General features: G+C 32.7%; 1 protein-coding gene across 1 annotated transcript; it reads right to left on the bottom strand.

Moving 5' to 3' along the window:
- Positions 1-1,352: 1,352 nt before the first annotated feature.
- LOC143250601 (carbohydrate sulfotransferase 11) lies at positions 1,353-21,692 on the bottom strand. The gene is made up of 4 exons (XM_076501411.1): positions 21,447-21,692; positions 9,618-9,658; positions 9,159-9,326; positions 1,353-4,228 (listed from the first exon to the last, which is right to left on the bottom strand). Exons 1-4 carry the CDS (start codon positions 21,562-21,564, stop codon positions 3,560-3,562), a joined length of 996 nt encoding a protein of 331 aa, XP_076357526.1. The 5' UTR covers positions 21,565-21,692; the 3' UTR covers positions 1,353-3,559.
- Positions 21,693-23,824: the final 2,132 nt, after the last annotated feature.

The raw sequence follows: 23,824 nt of genomic DNA on the forward strand, positions 1-23,824 counted from the left end.
CTTGAGGAAAACTATACAAGGATTAAGTGCACATGGTCATACTTTTCAACTGATCAACTAGACGTGTGTGTGTGTTTTTCTTTTAGCAAAGCCACATGGGGCTATCTGCTCAGCCCACCGAGGGGAATCGAACCCCTGATTTTAGCGTTGTAAATCCGGAGACATACCGCTGTACTAGCGGGGTGCATCAACTAGACAAAGGCAGTACCCACTGTCAATTCTTTCCTAACTAGAAAGTGGAATTTGACAGTCAATCTTACAGTGCAACCATGTTTCCAGTGTACAGAACACATTTTTAAAGTAAAAGGTTGCAAACCATGAACTCCTTAGATACAAAGCATTGGTTGCACTAAACATTTGGCTACTTCTGATCCAATGCTCTTAAAACACAACTGAATATCTTAGATATTTTACTATTAGCTCACTAATGGTATAAACAATGTAATAAGAAAATAATGTTTACCTTACATTATTTAGATTAGTATACAATGATCAAAAATTAGCACAAACACCATCAAGTAGTCTTGTAAAAGGGAAAAAATAAAAGTTTATAGCTGGAATGATCTGTTCATGTCTTGGCATGACTGATCATAATTATTCACATACTTAGTGACTTGAAGGTTTAATTTAGAAAATTATAGTTGCTATGCTTCAAAAAGGGAAATACACAGTAAAATAGCCTTATAGTATCATACAAACCATTTAGCCCTATTATTACATTTTATACTGTTCTAGGAGTTTTGTCTGTTTTGTTTTGTTGTTTTTTTCATTAACAGGCTAATTCTCCAAATAATAATAATAAATAAATTCAAATTTCATATAAAATACTGATATATATAAATATGGTATGAGGCACAGCAGGCAAGTACTTAGAATTTGATAAAGTGTGACCTTCCCCACACCTAATAATATCAAATATTAAACGAAAATGAACAATATGATTTCATTTGTTTTGAATTCTGCGCAAAGCTACATGAGGGCAATCTGCACTAGCCATCCCTAATTTTGCAGTGTAAGACTCGAGGGAAGGCAGCTAGTCATTACCACCCACTGCCAACTCTTGGGCTACTCATTTACCAACGAAAAGTGGAATTGACCATCACATTATAACACCCCACGGCTGAAAGTGTGAGCATGTTTGATGTGACAGGAATTCGAACCCGAGACCCTTGGATTATGAGTTGAGTGCCTTAACCACCTGGCCGTGCCGAGCTGAACAATATGGACCCTTCCACTTGTCTTTTCTAAGTGAAACATTGATAAATGTTAGTTTATGTTTACATGAATAAATTCAAACATTGCATTTACATACAATCACCAACACAAATGCCCTCCAAACAATACACAATACAGACAGATCAGCTTTTTTTATTAACAATATGTACAAATATGCTGTCAAATGAAGCAATAATAAACTAGCTATAATAACTATAGCAAATTAGTAGTACCTGCAATTTTAAAATGGAAATATAAATATCCTTTGCAACAAAAGAGAGATTTAGCACAACACCTCCAATGAGTTACTATGTACTGTCATGAACTTTGTCTTAAGAAACAAAGAAAAGCATATTTTACATATTTGGTTAAATAATTAGAAATTCACAATTCCAAAATTATTAAACTATTCAATATTGGACTTAATTTTTTCCTTTCCCTACACTTCTTCAGTACAACAAGCACTTGTTTTACTCTCTTTGAATCATAAACTTGGCATTTATTATTATTATAAGTTACAAGAATGAAGGCAAAACAATATGTAAAAATGGTTTTCAGTTGCATGTATTTACACACACACACACACTTCTTCCTTAGAAAACAGATATATAAAAAGATGTTACATAACTAAATATATTTATCATCTTTCAACATCAGATGTATAGAATGACAAATTGCAAAAAAATCTAACAGAGAATGAAACAGAAAATTGTTAATTTCTAAGTGAGAAAAAATCTGAATTTAAATGTAAGATGACTGCACCAAAAAAAAAATATTTAAATAATCTCTTAAAACACAAATATTAAAATTTAGATATTGTTATTTCATGTTTGTATGTTTATTTTACAAAGATATCTTTTATTCAAAATTCAGTTGTTATTTCATATCTCATTGTGTTTTTCTGATCTTCTAGACTTAAAACACACAAGACAGATGCATACTCCAGAATATTATCCACGTACCCCTCAATAATCAGGTTAAATACAGTATAGGCTTAATATTTGCTCTCAAAAGATGTTCTTTTTACATATTATTACACTAGAAGTTTGAATATTAAACAATAATTTCAGGTTACAAGAGCATAAACACTCATTTTCATTATGGTATAAAAATATACATATATATATATGTTAAAAAATTTGAACATTCAACAAATGAAATATCATTTGTTAACCTTTATATTTCAAGCCTACATTTTTATGCAATATCTTTTTTAAGAATTTTAAAATGAAAGTATTTCTTTTATACAAAATGCTAATTTACACTAACAGTTCTTAGATGAAGTTTTTAGTTTATATATATAAAAAACTACAAAGTGTATATAAAATTGTACTTTTTTACACTGACTGAGATTTTAATTCTGGGAACCACATATACCAGGTTATTTTCTTATCCAACAACAAAAAATTCTTATACTATCTAAAAATATTCCTAAAATAAGCTCAATCAATCAATATATGTATGTACATAATAGTTGAAGTGTAAAAAGTACAGGTTTAAATAATATACTTAAAGCCCAAAGCATTCTCAGATATCTTAAGACAATAAACTATCATTTGCAAACTTGATATACTTGCAAGTGCAAATATCTATATCAATTGTTCACAACACTTAAGGATATTATAAATGGTTTTTAATAAAAAAAATATGATTAAACAACTTAAAACAGCTAGAAGTGGTAATTTTGCATTTTACAATATATGGAGTTAGGGAAGTTACAGGCAACAGTGGTTGTTTACAACTTTCTTGGCTTTGAAAGTACATCAGGCATGTTTAGGCTTATTCTTTTTAGTAATATTGGCAGAAAATCTTGTAGTGTATAATATTTTAATTTTATAAAAAGACCAACATGCTCATTGTAGAATTTATATTTTTCAATAAAAAGTAGCTTCAACAATATATTAACATTACTAAATTACAAGTAACATAAGTTTAGAAAATATTCAGTTAGGTTTTAGAACTCAATTAACTATTGAACTAACTAATGCCAAATTACATGACAATGTTAAAACAGTAACAGAGAATATATGATGGTAACAATCATCATCTATAAACTTAGTCACATTAACATTCTATACCAGATAAATAAGGTAGATAAATCTTCTACAGGCCTTATTGTGGTGTGTTATTATATCAACCAGTTATCAACCCATTACCATAATAAAGTTTTCAGAAAATCAAATCAAATTACTATCTTATACTTTTTGGATATTTAATTTGTGCATAATGAATAATTTCTAAGTTTCCAAGGTAAGGGAAAAGTGTTAGATATAGTTGGAAAGAAAACTTTTAAAACACGTTGTCAAAATCAGTCAGAGGTCATAATTACCAAATGTTAAAATTTCTAAAAGGGATTTTTATAACCAAAGATAGTAAAATCTGCTTGGTAGATAGTATATAATTTATCTTTTACATCTTGGGAAATTTGGTTAAAGTATTTCTTCAGTAGTACAGCTGTTGGCTCCATCTTGTAGCTTTGTTCTCTTTGAGGGAAATCAATCTTCTGTAACAGACCAGCCTTCCAGAGCACGTAATCTGAATCATCTTTTAAAGTTTCATATTTCCCTATGACTTTGTAATTCAAAGAACATGGCAGACACAAGTCGAAAATAGGTCTCCAGTGCTCATTAAAGGTTGACTTCTGAACTGGATCCAATTCAGAAATATACTGCACAAATTCTTCAAATGTTACATCATGACCCTTTTTGAGAGACACTTGAGAGGCATTAGTTCGATACCTTTGGATTATTTTGCGACCAAAGCGACTAGTGAAGTAATCACTGTAACGATTTTCAAACTTGTTTCTGTAGGCTGATAATAGCCTCTCATAAGGATGTCTTACAAACAAGAATTTCAAGTACGTTTTCAACATGCTCCAAGCTTCTTGTATAGATACCTTGTTAAGAGTCTTGAAATTATGTGCATGAGTTTCATTTCCTAGAATGTCTAATGGTTTTTTTACCTCATTACCCTTTAACACCATCAATATCCTCTTCCAGTTAGTACAAGCAACCTGCAAGTCAGAATCATTTCACATTGTGTATCAGAACATCTAAAGTATCAAACACTCAATGGAGTATGATAATAACAAAAACATATATCGTGGTTATCTCATTTTTAGTTACCCTGTTTTCTAATTATGAAATTCAATTAGTGTCAAGAATAAATGATATCATTACACCCTTACTTTCGAGGTTGATTTTCCATTTTGACACAGACTAATTATAAACAAAAAGAATTTATACTGAAAACACTACTCATAGCAATTATAGCATTTAAGCTTCTTTCTAATGAGCAGTAATTTGGTTGTTTTACATCTGAATACTCAGTTCCTATTGATAAATTATTAAACATTTTACTTGCTCTAAGCAGAGATTTGATTGACTTATTAAAGGTTAGTAGTTTATTTCAAAAACTTTGGAGATGGCTTAAATGGGTTGGTTGGTTGGTTTGGTGTTTTATGGCACAAAGCAGGTTGGCTATCTGTGCCAAACATTCAGTAAAAAGTTGAAATTAAAGTAAATTTAGTAAAATTCATAAAAGGAAATTAAGGTAAAACAAAACAAAGTTTAAAAACAAACATAAATAGCATTAAAACCAATGTTTACTTCCAGTCTACAGTTGTAAAAACTACAGTAATACAAGTTGTAAAGGACTTTCTGTAGCATAATTGTAATTATCATAACTTGCCAGGAAGATTAACAGGTAAGTCCAGAAACCATCATCAGTCACCTGAAGTTGGCCTTTCTAGTCCTGGTTCCAAGTTATTTGATGTTATGGCCATTTTCAGAAACTAAAGTAATAAAAGTTTTAAAAGACTTGCAGCAAAATTTTAATTGTAATGCACAAGGATGACTAATGGGTAGTTCAAACAGCAGCATTAGTCACCTGAAGTTGGTCTTTCCAGTCCTGGTTTCGAGTTATTTGACGTCATGGCCATTCTCTAATTTCAAATCAAACTAAATGGACTTTGATTCTTAAAAGGGAATCACATTAAAAAAGGTCTAATGTATAAATTAAAAAACTTAAGTAGCATTATAAAGATTAATGGCCTTTAAAAAAACTGAAAACATGGACAGTGTCACCATCACCAATAAACACTGGCTAGCATTATGGATAAACCTTGGGATAGAACATGTTTAAAATGGTGTCGTTGTTGAAAGTCATAATGATGGCAAGACATGTAAAATGTGGCTTATTGTGACCTGAATGTTACACAGACAACACATTGGTGCATCAGTCCCAGATAAAAGAAAACAATGACTTAAAAAACTGTGACCAATGTGTAGTCTAATTTGGAATCTTCCTCCTTCCAATCCTTACAGAAACAAGACAGTCAAGGTTTTATTTGGAAAAGCTTGTTTTCACGTTGCTTATTCCAAGTCGACTGTCAACTGGCACGGGAGCCAAGCCTTGAATACAGGACCATAGTCCATATACGGAACAGGCACAGCAGTGATGGTGCCAGAGCAGATAGATTTAGCTGTGGTGTCGGAGAGCTCGTTCCCACAAATACCAACATGGCCCGGTATCCAGAAAAACTGGAAGAAGTAGATGTTAAAGAGCAATTGGCTAGTCGGTTTTGAATATCAGCGATAACGGGATGTGAACAAACATAAAGCAATTCCAGGGCCAGTACAGAACTAAGCAAGTCAGTGTAAATAGTGCAGTTTGAGTACTGCTAAGCTTCTATGTGAACCAGGGCAAGAGAAATGGCATACAGTTCAGCAGTGAACACAAAAGCTGTAGAGGGGATTCTGTGTGCAACCACCAAACCACAACAAACCATGGCAGAGCCCACACAGTCACCTGATTTTGAACCATCTGTATAAATAGGAATGGAAGAATGGTTCAAAAGATGTTCAGCAAATAACAGACAGTATTTCCAATTGGGAGTGTCTACTTTTCTCAGATGACTTAAAGATATGTCACATTTGGGGATTGTAAGAAGCCACGGTGGGATGGGCTGATCACTTGATACAGCAATGTTAAACAAGGATAAACTCAATTCATCCAACTGCACTGGGATAAGAAGACTAAAAGGAACAATGGCAGATCATCTGTTCTGAAAAAAGTATGGCCTACCGATAAAGGAAAACACAACCCCAGGTGGGATGCTTTGATAAGGAATGAAGTTTCAAAGCATATAGTAAAGAGAGTTGCAAATGTTGAAGGTGCAAAGAAGGCTCATGAGACTGTGTATAAGCTCTGGAATGAGGAAGTGCATAAAGCCCCAGTGCAGAGCCAAAGTCCTTGATCATGAATATGGTCCAGCATCTTTAAGACCAAGGTCCTGGCAGAGCCATAGACCAGTTATCCATAGTTGAGTTTTGATCAAATAAGAGCACGATATATCTTTAGCATAAAACATCAATCTGCTCCTCAAGTGATGGAAGAGAGGACACAGAGAATTTTCAGTGCTTTTGTACATTTGACCCATAGCTGTTTGATGTGTGGTATAAAGGTCAGCTTATGGTCAAACATAAGCCCCTACGGACCACAGACAGCACAACTTCACCAATACAGAGTTCTTGATCAGGGTGAATACTCTGTTGGTGGCAAAAGTGCATGGAAACTGTTTTAGAGAGAGAGAAGTTAAAGTCCTTTGCATGAGGGCAGTCTGTAGCTGCCATTAAATATATCTCATGTTCGACAACTGATATGAGATGTGAAAGTCGTCAACATAAAGCCCTTTTGCAACAGTAAGATTGAGTTGTTCAGTGATCGCAGTCTTTATACTGAAAAGTGTGACACTCAAAACACAACCCTGAGGGACTCCAAGTTCCTGTTGGAAAGAACAGGAAAGTGTCTAACCCACACGAACTTGGAATCTCCTGTCCGTTAAAAATTTTTTAATAAAAATGGGTAAATGGCCACGTAACCCATATATATGGAGGTCTCACAAAATGCCTTACCTCCATGTTGTGTCATAAGCCTTCTCAATGTCAAAGAATACTGATACAAGATGTAGTTTGAGAAGGGCTTCTCTGATTGACATTTCAAGTCGAATTAGGTGATCCACAGTGAAGTGCTGTTGTTGGAACCCACACTGGGTGGGCGAGAGGAGATTGTTTGATTCAAGGAACCAAACACGACGACAATTAACCATCCTCTCGAAGGTTTTAGAGAGACAGCTTGTCAAAGCAATTGGACGATAGTTTGAAGGAATCTTGGGATCCTTCCCAGGCTTAGAAAAGGTAGGACAGTAGCCTGGTGCCAGGCATCAGGAAAAACCTTCTCCTGCCAGATCTGGTTAAAAACAATCAGAAGAATAGCAAGAGATAAATGGTGCAGCATTTCATAATGTACATCATCAGTGCCAACCGATTCAGTGCCAGACCAATGAAGGTCCAATTTCAGTTCCACCAGTGTAAAGGGACAATTATAGTCACAGGTACAATCAGCTCGAAAGGAAAGAGGTGATCACTCTGCTTGAGTCTTGATGGCTGAGAACATGGAGGAAGAAGCACAAGTGCTAGATACCTGGCAAACGATTTTACTTAGAGTATTGGCGATGCTCCGGGTATCAGCCACTTCCTGGCTATTGGAGAGCAAGATCAAGAAGGGGACAGAATTATATTGCCCTCTGACCTTTCAAATCTTGTCCCATATGACTTTGGAACTGATGGTAAATGATATGCTGGTTGTGAACTTAATCCAAGATTCTATCTGGCTTTAACGTCTCACCCACCGAGCATGTGCACAGGTCTGCTGGAAAGCGATGCAGTGCAAGAATGTGGGATACCTATGAAAAGTATCCCAGACCCATTTCTCCAAATGGGTGGAGAACCCTTCTGCTTACTACCACGTATTTTTTCTTTACTGTCTTTATTCGAGGGAGGTTCCTCATTATCAACTTAGTCGTTTAACTGTTCCACAGCTTCACTAAAAGAAGTAATTTCCTATTGATAAGTTATTAAACTGTTTAGTTGCTCTAAGTAGAGATTTGGTTGACTTATTATAAATTAGTAGTTTGTTTCAAAAACTTTGGAGATGTCTTAAATGGGTAAAAAAGAAACTTGTACAATGTTTTGATAAAGTTTCATCAACAAGTGTTATCAAACGTTTTTTAATATTTGACACTTCTAATGAAGTTTTCTTTGTTACCAATTCAACAAGTCATATCCAAACTTTATCAATCTCGAAGCGGGTTCCTCGTCATCAACTTAGTCCTTTAACTGTTCCACGGCTTCACTAAAAGAAGTAATTTCCAATTGATAACTTATTAAACAGTTCAATTACCTCAGTTAAAGGCTTGGTACTTCCTACTGATAAGTCGATAAACATTTAAAGTGATTCAACAAAAGACTTGGCCAACATTCTGCTTACTGCTTATTAAACACTCCAACTGCTTCAATTAAAAGCTTGGTCTATGCTGTACTGACTAGTCATTGCGCTGTTCTACAGCTACTGTTAAATGCTTTTTCCACCTCCTACTGATTAACTATCCAAATTAACAGTTTCTACAGCTTTTGTTAAATGCTTTATCCATTTCATATTGTTTAGTTACTAAATGTTTTTACAGCTGCTGTTAAATGTTGATCCATTCTCTCCCATGATCTGATCCCAAATGACAACTAGTGTTTAATTATTCTTCAACTTCAGCTAAATCCTTGATCTACTTGAATATTTAGTAAATATTCTAAAGCTTCAGTTAAATGCTTGAGCCGCTCCGTATTGAATAGCTATTATACAGCTCTACAGCTTCAATGAAAGTCTTGATATGCTTGATACTGACTAGTTATTGAACTGTTATAGAACTTCTGTTAAAGCCTCAATCAACTTCCCACTGATTGGCCTCAGCTTCAGTTTAAGGTTGAGCCACTCCTCATTGATGAGTTATTAAACTAATCTACAATTTCATCTAAAGTATTAAACTACTACACTTTTTTTTACTCTAATTAAAAGTGCTTGGAGACTATCAAAGAAATAAAAAATTTTACCTTTGGAACATAGCAGTAAATTAGTTTATAATTTTGATCTACTATCAGATGACTAAGCTGATCCTGATTAATATTCTCCAGAGATGTATCATTATAGCCCATCTTTTGGCAGATTTGTATCAAGTTCTGGTGTCTTTGAATTTGTTCCTGCTCAACTTTTGGAAGAATCTGTGTTTCAGGAAATGAGAAACTTATAGATAAATAAATACACATAAAATGATACTATGCAGTACTATATAACTAAAAATACAAAAATAACTTCAATTAACTTCACCATTTTTACTTTGCATATTTAATAAAGTTCTACCTTATAACAAATTATATTATGATTACAAAGAAATTGTTACTTCTTCAATTAGAATTCTAAATTAAGTGTAAAAATGTATCAACTATCAGAAAAAAGTTTGTATAAAAATAAAACTTTATAGAAGTTTCACTTCAAATTATTCTATAACTTACCTTTTCTTGAAACAACCATAGATTTTTCTTTCTACCAGGTTCTATGAGAAGAAAAATACAAAAATTAAGTGCAGTTTTGTCCAACTATATGTAATAGGTTCAATACCAGATTTCAATATATATAACAAACTACCTACTGCATCAAATTGATCAATTGGTATAATGTAAGATTATCAACTATATTTAATTATTCCAACAATCCATGTCTCATGCAAGAATAATAAATAAACTGAATGTAATAATGCAATCAGTCCAATGGTAAGTTAACTATCCAGTTTCCTTAATCACATAGCTCTATCCAATACTACTATAAATTAGCCATACCTACACATTCGTGCATATAAAACACTCATATTTCAACATATCCTCCAAATTGCACCTAACAGGCATTGTTGGGATGCAAATGGCTTCAGATATCCTGAGTTGTTTTGATTAAATCAACCATATTAATCATGATTTTTTTGCAAAAAAAAATCAAAATGATTTATTCATCTAAGTACTTTGATTAAAATCAATAAAAAATAAATATGTACAAATGAATAAAATATAAAATTTGCTAAAGCTATTTTAATTAAAGTGATCTATTGCTTTATAAAACTTTTTAGCATCCTGATTTCTGCTGTGTGGTCAAGTGTTGTTTGCAGAATATTCAGATTTTTTATCATTCCACTTAATGAAGAAGTAATTTATTCCCTTCTTTTGGCAGCACAACATAAATGAAAGCTTGTTGATACTAAATATACTTGTAACATCACTGTACATCTGATTCTTGCAATTATATGCAAGCAAAGCAAAATATATGGCTGAAGCAAGCCTATTTAGCTGAGGAAGTGTACACACATTTGAGAAAAAACATCAGCCTTTCTCAGTTAATGAGAGTTGTAAAGTAGTAATGTATGTGTAAAAGAAAGAGCGAGGGAGGGAAAGAACACAAATGAAGACTCTGTGAAGTTTTAAAATCATTTTAACATAGAACTGATCAAGAATATAATGATAAGGAGAAGTCATCACTCAGAGAAGATTACACCTCACAAAATATATATATATAGCCTTTTCAATTAATGACAAATTAATCAATTTGGCCTCTATTTGTAGCCAAAGCCACATAGCTGCCATACTTCTGCTTTAAGTTGTATCCCAGTTTGGAGTTTCTAGTGCAAAGAACAGAGTCATAGAAAGAGAAAGACAGACTTATATGTGTGTGTGTCTATATATATAGATGGATAGATAAACAGCATTTTACTTTGTAGTCTGATTGTAAAGAAAAGTTTGATTTTTCTAACGGTCATCCATGATTACTAAACACATCTTTAAACAACTAGCATCCATGAACAGACTACTCAAGACAGCATCACAGTCTACTGTACACTTATCATGTCCACACATGATAACTGTACAGTAGAACGTAATGCTGACTCTGTACCTCAACCAAAATCATAAGCAAATTTTCAAATACAAGCTCAAAAATATAAACCACCTGCAAAAAATATCTATTGTTTCATTTCTTAGTTTAAAAATGATTGTACTTTTTTATAAGATAAATGTTGGTATAATTCACCAAAAGATGCTGCAAACATTAGGAAACATTTTCTTTTGTGAATGGCTAATAATGCTGTTTAATCACTAAACTTTCTATTGTGGGCAAGATTCACCTTTGTGTTGTTTTATGTGCATATATTGTTTATAGTGTTCAACTGAGTATGGATAGCTGTGTGTTGTAACACAGTAGTATATACAACTCAGTTACATTACCACAAACTGCATTGTGTGATGTTTGTATGCATATGAGTTGGAAAGAATTTTCAATCAAAATAAATGCCAATAGCATAAATATTTAGTAAGATTAATTTCTACAATAGATACTTATGATAATAAAACTAACATGGCTGTCTCAGTATCTTACCAATAAACCTTTGGCAGGCTACTAAAATAAACAACAACAACAAAAAAATTATAAAATCAAACTCCTAATTTTCATCATTAATTTTCCAGTTGAAATACCAATCCATTTTCAATTATACATGTACAGGCCTAAGACTAACATCATACAGACAGGATCAATGCAAATATGGAAGGCATAGAAGAGCAGGAAAGTCCATAAAATAACAGGGCATAATAATGATAACTGCAAACAAGAATAACAATAAATAACCTCTCTCCATGTCAGTACAAGTTATGAATATGAACAACAATACGTGTGTGTGTACATATATAGACTTGGACATTGTGTACGTATTATGGTACAGTATGTATGAAAGTTCTGATCCAAGTCCTAATATAAGTCACACTTTACTGTTCTTGGTATCAGACAAAGCTGAATAGAATAAAAACATTTAACATGACTGGTTAAGATTACTATTCTGTTTAAAAGTTCTATAAGTCATTGACTGTTTGTTTTCATAAGATAGTATATAGCATTAACTTCAACTGGGCTTATTTTTTCCAATGATCAAAACTTCCCAGAAAATAAGGTGTCAAAAATTAGACATTTTATCTGTTATGAATGGGTTAGGGAAGCGAGGAGTTGCCCTCCATTATGACTGCTGGGGAGATTTTGACTCCACCAGTGCTGCATATCTGTGGCAACTGTCTTCAGAGCAAGCAAGACAGCCCTTCCAGGAATTCCACGTCGGGAGAGAAGAAGGCATATTCAGTTTAATAAAGATACAAAATTGCCAAATAAACATTATTTATACTTTTTGGAAATAATGTAAAAACATCAAAATTATTGTAAATGGATCTTTTTTTGATGCCTTTGTATATCTATATTGTTGAAGTTGGATCTTCTTTTGAGGGTCTATATTGTTTGGTTTTTTTTTCAGATACTCAGTACAGACATCCAAATAAGTTCTGATATGGGTTACATTGTTGAGAGGAGAACCTGGGAATTTCCTTAAAATTGAGCCCTGTTATAAAGGGTAATAAACTAAAAACTTCAAAGAATATTCATAATTACTGCAATCTATGATGCTATGGAAAAAGAGTCTGAAACAAGAATATACCCAGCATGTTAGCAGACAATATGTTGCAGTTTTATTTATAAAAGGATATTTGATTAAGCATACCGTAAAATATAACAAGTTAGATAATTATCTTTATGGTTTATACACATGATGAAGTGGGGGAACATTTGGTGAAGAGTGGTCACTACAAGTTCAGGTCTGACATTTAGTAACTATATGTTGAATAAAAAGAAATTTTTCAAAGCTATATTATAAATAGACATGCTCCAAAAAAAAAAAAAAAAAAGAATTTGAAAGATCACGCCTTACTTACCAAGAATATGAAGAACAAAACCAGGAATAAAACCTGTAAGTCAACACAGTTTACATTTACAACAGGATAGACGATCTATAAAACTGTACGAAAGCTGCAGACTTGATTAAAAAACAAGAATTGGGAAATCAAGATGGACATATGAGAAACAGCTGGCCAATAATGTTAAACCAGCAAGTTTTTTTTTACAGTATGTAATAGTGAAACAAAATGTTAAATTGGAGGTTGGGTCATAAAAAATGATGGTATTTAACATAAATGAAAGAATACCACCTTGCTAATAGTTTCTGTCTTTATAATTATACACTTTTCCTTTTATCATATCATTGCTTTCTCCTGAGTTCAATAATGTACCATGCCAATTCAGAAATGGGGCTTACTTCATGGTTACAATAGTTATAGTGATATGACCATTGGTCAATTAGTATATCACTCTGTGTATACTGATTTGTAATCAGCATAATAAAATATTAAAGCAAAGAGTACCAAATACTAAAATGTTGATGCTCAAATGCATACAGCATAGACTGGATATTCCTTGCTTCTTGGTTGAAAAGTATTGCAATTTATAATTAGATTTTATAAGTGATATATTACTTTTGCCATTAAGTTCTAAAGTTAGGTTCTTTTTATATCTTTTTTTTTTCTTACTTCTTGCTTACTTGATTCCTACTCCTAATTTGCTATTTTTTCCTACAATTGTATCTGAATGTGCCCAAAACATGTAGCAAAATATTTTTGTTTTTGCAATAATAAATAATTGTGGTTTTAATATTATGTTACATTTAGTACTTAAACATCATAAGATATAAGAGTAAATAAATTAACAGTACTGACAAAGAAATGGTAAAAAAAAATTGGTCAAATTATGTTTGCCAATGACATTACTTTTGGATGTGTTTACCTGTGAGGAGGAAGGTGTTGTTTTATGTATAGATGGATTTGGATCACTTGTCAAATATATGGCATTATGCGAAGTACAAAGTAATGTGTGTGAGCTATTTTCAACTGCAGTTACCAACATTTTAGAAATCAGCTCAATAGTATTACAAAAGAGAAGGTTCTATACACTGTGGTAATCATGCTCTTAATTCTTCTAGACAGTGTTACTGCAAGTGGGAAAACAAATATCATTTTACTTTGTTCATCTATACTATTCTATAGGAATACAGAATACCAGTAAAAAAAAATAGCCTCAATTACAGTATTTGTTTGGTCATGGGCTCCTTGCTTTGAGGATACCATTGTTTAGAAAGGATTCAAAAGATGGCTACTAGTATGAAGAGTGTCATACAAGAACTTAACAGTCCTTAAAATTATTTTATCATGGAAAAGGAGAAGCTAGTGAAGATTTCATTAGTGTTCGGAATTAATAAGGCATTGATAGGATTGATGCAAGATCATTTTTCATGTTTAATGGTAAAAATATTAGGACTTGGAGATACAAGATTTAGAAAGACATTTAGAACTGAAAATGTCTGCATATGGTCTTACAGTGTGGATTTGACATGTTAAAGAATACCTGATCAGGCACCACTTGTCACAGAGAGGTATCAAACAATGAGCAATAATATAAAGGAAAAAAGCCCCTGAAAAAGAAATTATAACTTAATAGTCAAAGTTTCTCTGAATTCTAAAGAACTGTTACAGATGGGAGGAAAATACCCCAATCCAATGCAAAAAGTGAGATGAACATATTATTGGTGATCCACATACCTGATTGAAAAAGTACCTTCCAGAACAAAGCACAGGAGAAAAATGATTAAAAAGAAGAAGCCAATTAAATTAAAAGTCAAACCCAACTGACATAAGTGAAATGAGAAAAATCACAAAAAGAGGATGGCTTCCAAGGAAGAAAGAGGTATATAACAGAGATGAGAATGTACAACACATAGAAGCTTATCCAGATGAGGTAGTGGATAAAGGTATGAAACAAAAAGGAGAGAAAGCAGCTAAATGGAAGAGCTATCTGCAAGAACCACCAAAGAGTTAGGTAGGAAAGACAATTCAGAGAAAGGAGAAGATTTGTGGAAGGATAAAGAGTACATGATACATTGATGGCAAATAAACAGACCACTGTCATCCATAGCAAAAAGGAAAAGAATGGAAGACATAAGGGAAGATGGAACAAAGAGCACTGGGAAAGTGTATTGAATATAGGCAAAGTGAGGCAGTACAGAATCACATTAATATCCCCAACTGGAATTCCACCATAGTGGATGAAAAATCCAGAAAGAACATATTAACAGATAAAGTGTAGGAGAGAAAATACTTGTGGTATTAGAAAAAAAAACTAAAGGCATGAGACAAGGCTGCCTGAAAGTCCAAGGCTGAGAAGACAAAAGAACTCCCAATATAAATGTCATGTGACACATTACAAAGAACAGTGGTTTGATAAGGGAAAATTCTGTACCCAGAAATCAATGGCAGAAATAGTTTCATTTGTATTGCAATAATCAACCACCGAGGAAAAGTCAGAATGGATCATTATCAGATGATATCTGGCCAGATAAAGAAAATGAATCAAAACACGACTGACAGCAAGAAGCTCCAGAATGTTGATTAGACCTCTCAGCCACAGATCAAAACTCCACAGCTTCCTTTTCACTAACCTGTGCCCTTCATCCACAAAAGAGATGCATCCATGAAATGTGTAGATCCAAATGTGGAAGAAGAAGCAGGACTCCTGCTGATGTGCAAGCCATGTCTAATCACCAATACCAATCAGTGACATGGGTAGGAGGAAGGATAACAGGAGCCAATAGAAAAATCCCTAAAAAGATTCCACTGGTTCTAAAAAGCTCATAAAAAAAAGCTTGCATATGAGTCTGACTGAAGGATATAAAAGCTGCCATGGAAGATCACATCTCCAAAAGTGATATAACCTTGGGAGTTGTAACAGAACTAAAAATCCATCAAATGAAGCTGAAGAAAAGGGTGTTGGAAAAGAAAAACATTAAAATAGACAAGATATTAGATAGGCTGTAGTAAAGATTTCTCCAACTTGATTAATCAACCCACTACAGCTACCTCCAGAAGCAGCTGTTAAGAGTAACAGGCAGACCCCTGTTTGAAACAAGTTAATAGTAGCCAGTCATCCAAAGGAGTAGAGAAAGTGCAACCTGGAAAATATAAGTAATAAATGAATGCTCTGACCACCTGACAAACATACAGGGCCAAGTAATGTCTGAGGGGCAGTGCCAAAAACAGATAAACAACCCTGAGAGGGATGTGAGTGATGAATTATCAGGATAGACAAATAAAAATACATGACAATGCTCTTGGTCATCTGTAAACCTGGAGAAAAAACTCACCCCTAGAAGGAGAAACAACTCCAAGGTAAAATAAGGCAGGACAAACCTACTAGAGGCTGCCAGTCTAATTCTTTGTGATGACAACAAACAGTCTGGAAAATAATGATGAACAAGTGCATTCGTTATTAAGACAGAGGATCTTGTACTTCCTTGAGCCGATGGTGGCTGATGACAGGATCCTAAATTATGGCAAAAGAAAATGGTACCAAAGACAAAAAGGTGGGGAAAGAAATAGTAGGACAAGTCCTTCTGATAAAACCCAAAGAACCTGTAGTGAAAGATTGCCAAAAGGTAACAAATCACACAGTCAAGCTCTCACCAGACTGGAACCCACTGGTTAGCCTCTTAGTACTGTTGGTGATTGCCCATTACATTGAACTAGAAAACAAGATGAGAAATTCATGGAAAGAGGAACAGAGGAAGGGTAGATAAGGATCAGAATGCAAATAGGGGCTTGTCAAGTCACCAGCTGTGACAAACATGCAACCAAAAAGAAAAATGTACAGTGTTAAGGCACAGATTATACATGTGATTTCAATGTCTCAGATGCATGGCTGAAACCAAATCACCAACAAAAAAAGAGGGTTTTATGTAAGTCCCTAAAAGAATGAAGCTGCAAATAAACCCAGAACAAGGTCACAACACAAAACAGAATATCCCAGCAACAGTGAAACCTTGCATACACAACAAAAGCCAAAGATAATAAACAAGCCAACTCGGAGGTGATAAGGAACTGGACAAAAGTTGGGGCAGAGATAAAAATATCATATATCTGAGAAATCACGTCAAAAAACTCTGTATTAGGTCGAGCTGACTCTGCACAAGGAGTAGGGAAAACACAGCAAAACCCAGTGGTGTAAAAAAGCTATCAAATCTTCATTAACCCAAGTAATTCCAGCTTGTTCAGGAAATTCATCAATCTCTGGCAGATAATAGCAAACAAATCTAATGAGAGGACTCCCAAACCTACTGTCTGTGAAAACAGTTCTCGAAGTATAACAACTGAAGTGAGAACGTGAACCTCAGAATTCATTGCAGAAATCAAACAAGTGTTTGATGTAAAATATGTGTGTGAGAAAAAACAGACTGGGAAATTAAGTGAAAGATTTCTTAACTATAAAGACAAAAGTAAGAAAGAAACCCCATTTTGGGTATTAAGTTATTGAAATCATGATAACAATTCACACTATGAGTACCATGAGAAAAAAACAAAACCATCTGAATAAGAGTACTGTCAAACAAGAAGTGATACTTCAGTAGAACTGAACAGAGGAAGTCACATAAATTATGAGTATGTTGCATCCTCACTGGGGGAGAGTTGATGCATTATTATTTGCATGACACATACAGTGTTAATGGTGGAGAGATAAAGGGATTGCAGCATGTGTATTTTTTTGCATATGGAGGAAAAGCACTGAATGACAATGTGAAGGGAAGGTAACATACTGTAAACAGAAGCTGATTTTCTAATTCATTAATGAAACTAAACACAATTTACACCTTACAGATCTGTAGTTTCTTCATGAGAACTTAAAATATTAATGAAAGGTTCCTTGATCAGGATATTTTCTCTTTAACAAAGCTCCATGTAGTTTAATAATAGTTCAATGTTTTTTCCAGGAATTACATAATCACAACAAGTAATCAATCTTGTTTTCTAAATTAATTGAACTATCAAATAATTTTAATTAATTCCTTATTCCTTTTTCTTTTTACATTAAATTGATCTGCTTTCTAAATTACTGACAAATTTTAACTTTCCTGAAAAAGAAAATAAAACCTATGCTATTATCTGGACGGGACTTCATAGAACTTTGAGTCCTTGTGAATTTTTTTTCACATTTAGCTTAGTCATCCATCTTTTAACTCAGAACATGGTCCTTCCAGGTTTTTCCTGCATACCCACCTTTCAAAAATAAAAACCCACACATTTTTGTTTAAAGAAAATTACCAATCAACTCTGTATAATGTACTATCCTCCACTTATAAACTCTCTCTAAGGTACTAACAGCATCTCATTCCATAAGTCAACCACAATTAGTCTTTAAGCAAAATAAAACTGTCTTAAACAAATTCTAGTCTATCTTTTACAAATATTAAAATTGTGTCATTTTATCTTATTATCTATAGAACACAGCAAAAAGAGATCAGAGTCATTTATCCTTACTTTTTAACCTTCTGTTCTCAAAAGAAAAAAAGCTGTCTTAACCTATCCCTACAAAATGACACAAAAAAATTGAAAGTGACCCATTGTTCCATGTACTAAACTAATTTAAAATTACTTATATAATATTTAATATAATATTACTTATATAAATATTTATCAAGTCTTCCTTTAAGTATACTGCATCATGATATCTGAAAGCAACCCATTTCAAAGACCAACACATTGTAACAAAATAGCACTGTTTTAGCTAAAGGTGACTTCTAACCTGCCACAAGTTGTTTCCTTTAATCTTACCTTTCTTACTATTATGTATTTTAATATCAACAAATTTAATTTATTGACCATCTCTTTATCTATATCATTTGCACACATTTAACCCTTTTGCTATGGGTTATAACAGTATAACATACATGAGATTGTCTACACATTTGCACTATAACTTTTGCTACAGTATGTGTATCTTCACCAAATCTGGTAGACTTTTAGTACAGATTACAAGTATTTTGTGTACTACAAATCAGGTTTGTTTTAGTGAAATATTTTTATTACAGATTTGTTTGTAAAAAGAGTGTGTTTTCTTACTAGTCTGAGTGCAAAATTATTTTATGTCATGATTAGAAACTATTCTTCACCATAAAAAATCTCAAATACTATTTGTGTAATCTATAAGACATCTCAAATACATTTCAAATGTTTGTTTTCAGTAAGACTTTGTACTTTATGATATTTTCTACATGGGGTCTGTTACTTGACTAACCTCATAATAATCATAAAAAAATTAAGAAATAAATATAAATTATGCTTTTTTCATGTGAAAATGACAACATGAAAATACAAATGTTTAGTCTAAATAGTTTAAGGCTCATAACCTTATATATTTATTTTCTATTATATTGACCTTCCAGTCATGCTAACATTACATAACGTGCAATGATGCAATGTACATGCAGTCATGTATTCAGTAATATAAAACCTTTAGTCTTCCTTATCTTGACTATGTTTTAGTAAACTAGTATTTTGTAATATACAGTCACATTTCAATTATTATACATTATATATGTGTATATAGATTATTACCATTTAGAAATAAATTATGAAACTTGTTTTTCTTAAAATATAGAACAATAAATCATGAAGTAAAGCAAACAATTCTCTCCCCTCACTACAGCCTTTATACTCAGCTGCTGATTGACATAGGTTGCTAAGCCTTTTAAAAGTTTGCATGTGGAGAATATCAAACAAAATTTCTATTTTTTAGGTTTTATATACATATTTTAATAACCAAAAAAACATTACACCAATACCACTGAATTCTACTATAATTTATTAGTTGTAGTAATTAAGATGTATGTAGATTTAAAAAAAATATGAAACTTTAAACAGACTAAAAACACAACCTACCTCCTGGATCAAAAGAATATGGTAGCCTTTTTTACAGATTAAAATGGCTAAGCTGTTGATTTGTTATTCACATCAAATTTTGAAGTAAGTGTATGTAAGGTACCATCTTTGAAAATGGAAAGAGGTGAATGTGACTCATCACATAAGCCATATCTCAGCAAAATAAAAAGATATGAGATTCTTATTTTATATTGTAGCTTGAGTTACTGATTTGTATGAAACTACTGACTTAGTATTCTGGCATCACAAACATCTAATTTTAAACAGTGCTGTATTCAGCATACAATGTGACTCACTAAAATCAATATTTAGATGTGTTTTAATATTTACTTTTAAATTAAGAGATTAACTCCTTCATAAAATTGAAGTTTCAATTATTATCTACAAGTTGATTTCAAACTTATTGACATAAATTATAAAATAGTGGTTCAATAAAATTTTGAATGCAAGTCAACAAACCTGATGATATGGCCTATGACCCATGACCCGTAGAGAAAGAGTTAAACAATAATGTTTCATTGTAAATTTGTCACACTCATTGATGCTACTCACCTCTAAAGTTAGGCTGCAGACTAGTTTAATGATTTTTCATTTGTCAAAAAATTTGTTGTGGACAATTAGAGAAAAATAAGGCACGTTACACTGATGATACATTTTTCAAAAAAATTAATTCTATGACAGCATATGTTTCTGTTACCTAAGTAATATATAATATTTATTGTTAATTAATCAACCATACTGTTCAGTTTCATGTATCAAATGCTAATACTTTTAAATTTGTTTTTATTATTATTACACTTTTATATATATATATAAACCTGTTGTTATTGATGGTGCCCTGTATATATACAAGAATTTAGGTGTCTTTTATCCATTAAATATAGGTTTACTGTGATAAGTAACACACACCTAAAACACCATACATGTAATATCTACTATACAATTACAAAATGCACAGTCTTGTTTTTTCCTCAAAATGACAATGCCATGTGTTACCACAGCAAATCTATATTTGATGGGTAAAAGAACAACTAAATCCTCATACATACACAATCCACAACTATAACTTATAAGAACAGTTTGCTTTTTTTTTTCAATTTGTCCTTATCTGCAGTTACTGATGATAGGTGGAATTTCAAAAAAATGATATAATTTACTAATAAATAGTGAAATGAACGATATATTGTGTTTCATATTTATTTTTGATATCTTAAACAGCTTGTCTGCTGGAATATATTTAACAGGATGAGCAGCTTAAATGTTAAATATTATTTACATACCATACAAATATTGGTCCACTTACAAATACTATTTACATTTATCTTCTTCAGAATCTGTCGACTTCCGTGATTTGTTAATCACAAGCTAGCAATCGATATTTTACTTTAATCTAGTATGTGCTCTTATAAGTAGTAGTTGTATAAATATGCTTAAGTTTAAAACTTGCATTAGTATCACAGGGTTGGGATGCAACATGATATTTACAAATACGAAACATTTAAACAGCGCACTGTACTCTGTGATGATTAGGGTAAATTTTAAAGCAATATATATGATCAGAGAAAGAGAATGAATTTTATTAAAAGAAATTAATCCAGTGTATCAAAGTGCTCTATATTCAAAAGTTTAAAAACTTTATATTTATGCCTAACTCTAAGTTAGAGATCCTACCTGTTTTCATAAGCAAGTAAGTAGAAATACAAACAAAACCAACAAGAATTATAGTGAAGAGTTTTGTTTTTGTTAAACTCAACATCTTTGATAAATATTGTCCTAAAACACGGCACATTTTTAAAAAAATCAATAACAATCACTTCGAATTTCACAACGATATTTTTACTTATCTATAAAGTAATTACATTTATAACGACTAAGGTACTGTCACAAGAAAGCGGTTTAAAAATAGGGGTCGCTGTGATATCAAGGGTGAAAAGGCTGCTATTCAGATACAGTTTAAGATATCTGAAATTGCGATCTCTTCAAAAAAAAAAAAAAACAAAGAAGAAAAAGGCGAGTTAGAGAGCACCCGATTGAGGTATTGAAGAATGTTAATTAAAAGAACTGGAAGTATTGAAGCGTCTTGATTTCTTGTATGAATTTTGGCTGAGTTCGAACTATATTCAGCAATTTTCTAACAGTACTTTTAAAGAAGTTTATGGAAAAAGTATAAAAACATTTATATTACAAGGACTGACATTGAATATGTTTCTTGTTGTTTTTTTTCTAAAATCTAGTGGATGGAATAACTGCAATGGATCAACAAGTCCCATTTATATTATTCTTAAAAGTTATATGTTATTAGATATAAAAATTGTCCTAGTGTAACTCAGTATTTAATATGTTGGAAAATATATTTGGAAGTCCAAAGTTGGTGTTCAATACCCGCAAAAGAAAAAGAGAAGCGATTGCACTTTAGGCTATGTTATAAATATGGCAGTCAAACTTCACTATTCGGTTAGACATAGAGTTGGCTATTACTACTGTTGACTAGCTACCTTCCTTGTAATGTACTAGGTTTAAATTGAGAACAGCTAACAAAAATCATTCGCTGGAACAGCAGTAAGTCTACGGATTTATAACGCTAAAATCAGGGGTTCGATTCTACTCGATGGGCTCAGCAAATAGCCCGATGTGACTTTGCTATAAGAAAACACACTTACACACACGCTAGTAAAGATAGCCCTTCAAAACGTTTGCACGAATAATCAAAAACAAACAAACGAACAGAGACATGGTAAAACTCTGTAGAAAAAAAATGTTCTGTTTCAAGTATATACTCAAACAAATAACTACAAATCTTTAGAAATATTAAAACTGACATAGGGTGACAGAATAAATCATTACAAAATGTAGTAAAGCTTATAAAAAATGATAAATGAATTCTCATTTCTGACTATCGTGAGATGGCTGTGTTACTAAATTGTACATTTCCTTTAATTTTTATTAATGAAGACATACACGTTAATTGTGAGCATGTGAAGAAAACGAGAACTTAAAAAAGGATAACGCTACTGGAACAGATAATATTTTCACAAGGGTTTTGAATAAAGTCAAGAATTGGATAAATGAGCTACTTGCTACTACGTTTGTAAGATCTTTGACAGTAGGCAGGTACCAGACATTAGAAGTTCACTAATGTTACTACTGTTTTGAAGACAGATAATGAAAATGTTCAGAAACTTATTGGCCTATTAAGTCTTATATCAGTGGTGTAATTTTGTTTTCCGAAAATCTGATAGAATATACTTTGAAAGTTCATTTAACAAAGTTTGATTTTGATTTTTGACAGTCAACAAGGTTTTATTAAGGGAAGATTTGCCTTCATAATATTTTGGCGTTCTCTAAAGGGTTACCGTTTATGCAACTTAGGGTATGAGTATAGATATGGTGTACCCGCAATTTCAAAAAGTATTTCACAAAGACCCACAAATAAAGGCTTACTAAAAAAAAATGATACTTATAGATATTGAAGATAAGTTGGGTCGTTGAAGCGAAAAGCCACCAGATGGAAGAAATCAGAGGATTATTTTAAATGGGGTACTTCACGGCTCAGTGTTGAGACATCTACTCTTTTTTATTTACATTAATGAAATAAATGAAAAAAATGGTCAGTTGCTTAAATTTGGTGATGTTATTAAGGTCTTGTGAGTTGCTGGTTGTAATGAGGATACTGCTTCTTCACAAAATGATTTACAGTATTCGGTGAATTAGTCGAATAAATTGTTTTTAATATAATTTATTTGTTTGTTTGTTTTTGAATTTCGCACAAAGCTACTCGAGGGCTATCTGTGCTAACCGTCCCTAATTTAGCAGTGTAAGACTAGAAGAAAGGCAGCTAGTCATCATCACCCACCGCCAACTCTTGGGCTACTCTTTTACCAACGAATAGTGGGATTGATCGTCAAATTATAACGCCCCCACGGCTGAAAGGGTGAGCATGTTTGGCGCGACATGGATGCGAACCCACGACCCTCAGATTACAAGTCGCATGCCTTAACACGCTTGGCCATGCCGGGCCATTTTTAATATAATGAATGCAAGGTAATGCA

The sequence above is a fragment of the Tachypleus tridentatus genome, chromosome 5 (genome assembly GCF_004210375.1).
Source record: "Tachypleus tridentatus isolate NWPU-2018 chromosome 5, ASM421037v1, whole genome shotgun sequence".
Classification (NCBI taxonomy): Eukaryota; Metazoa; Arthropoda; class Merostomata; order Xiphosura; family Limulidae; genus Tachypleus; species Tachypleus tridentatus.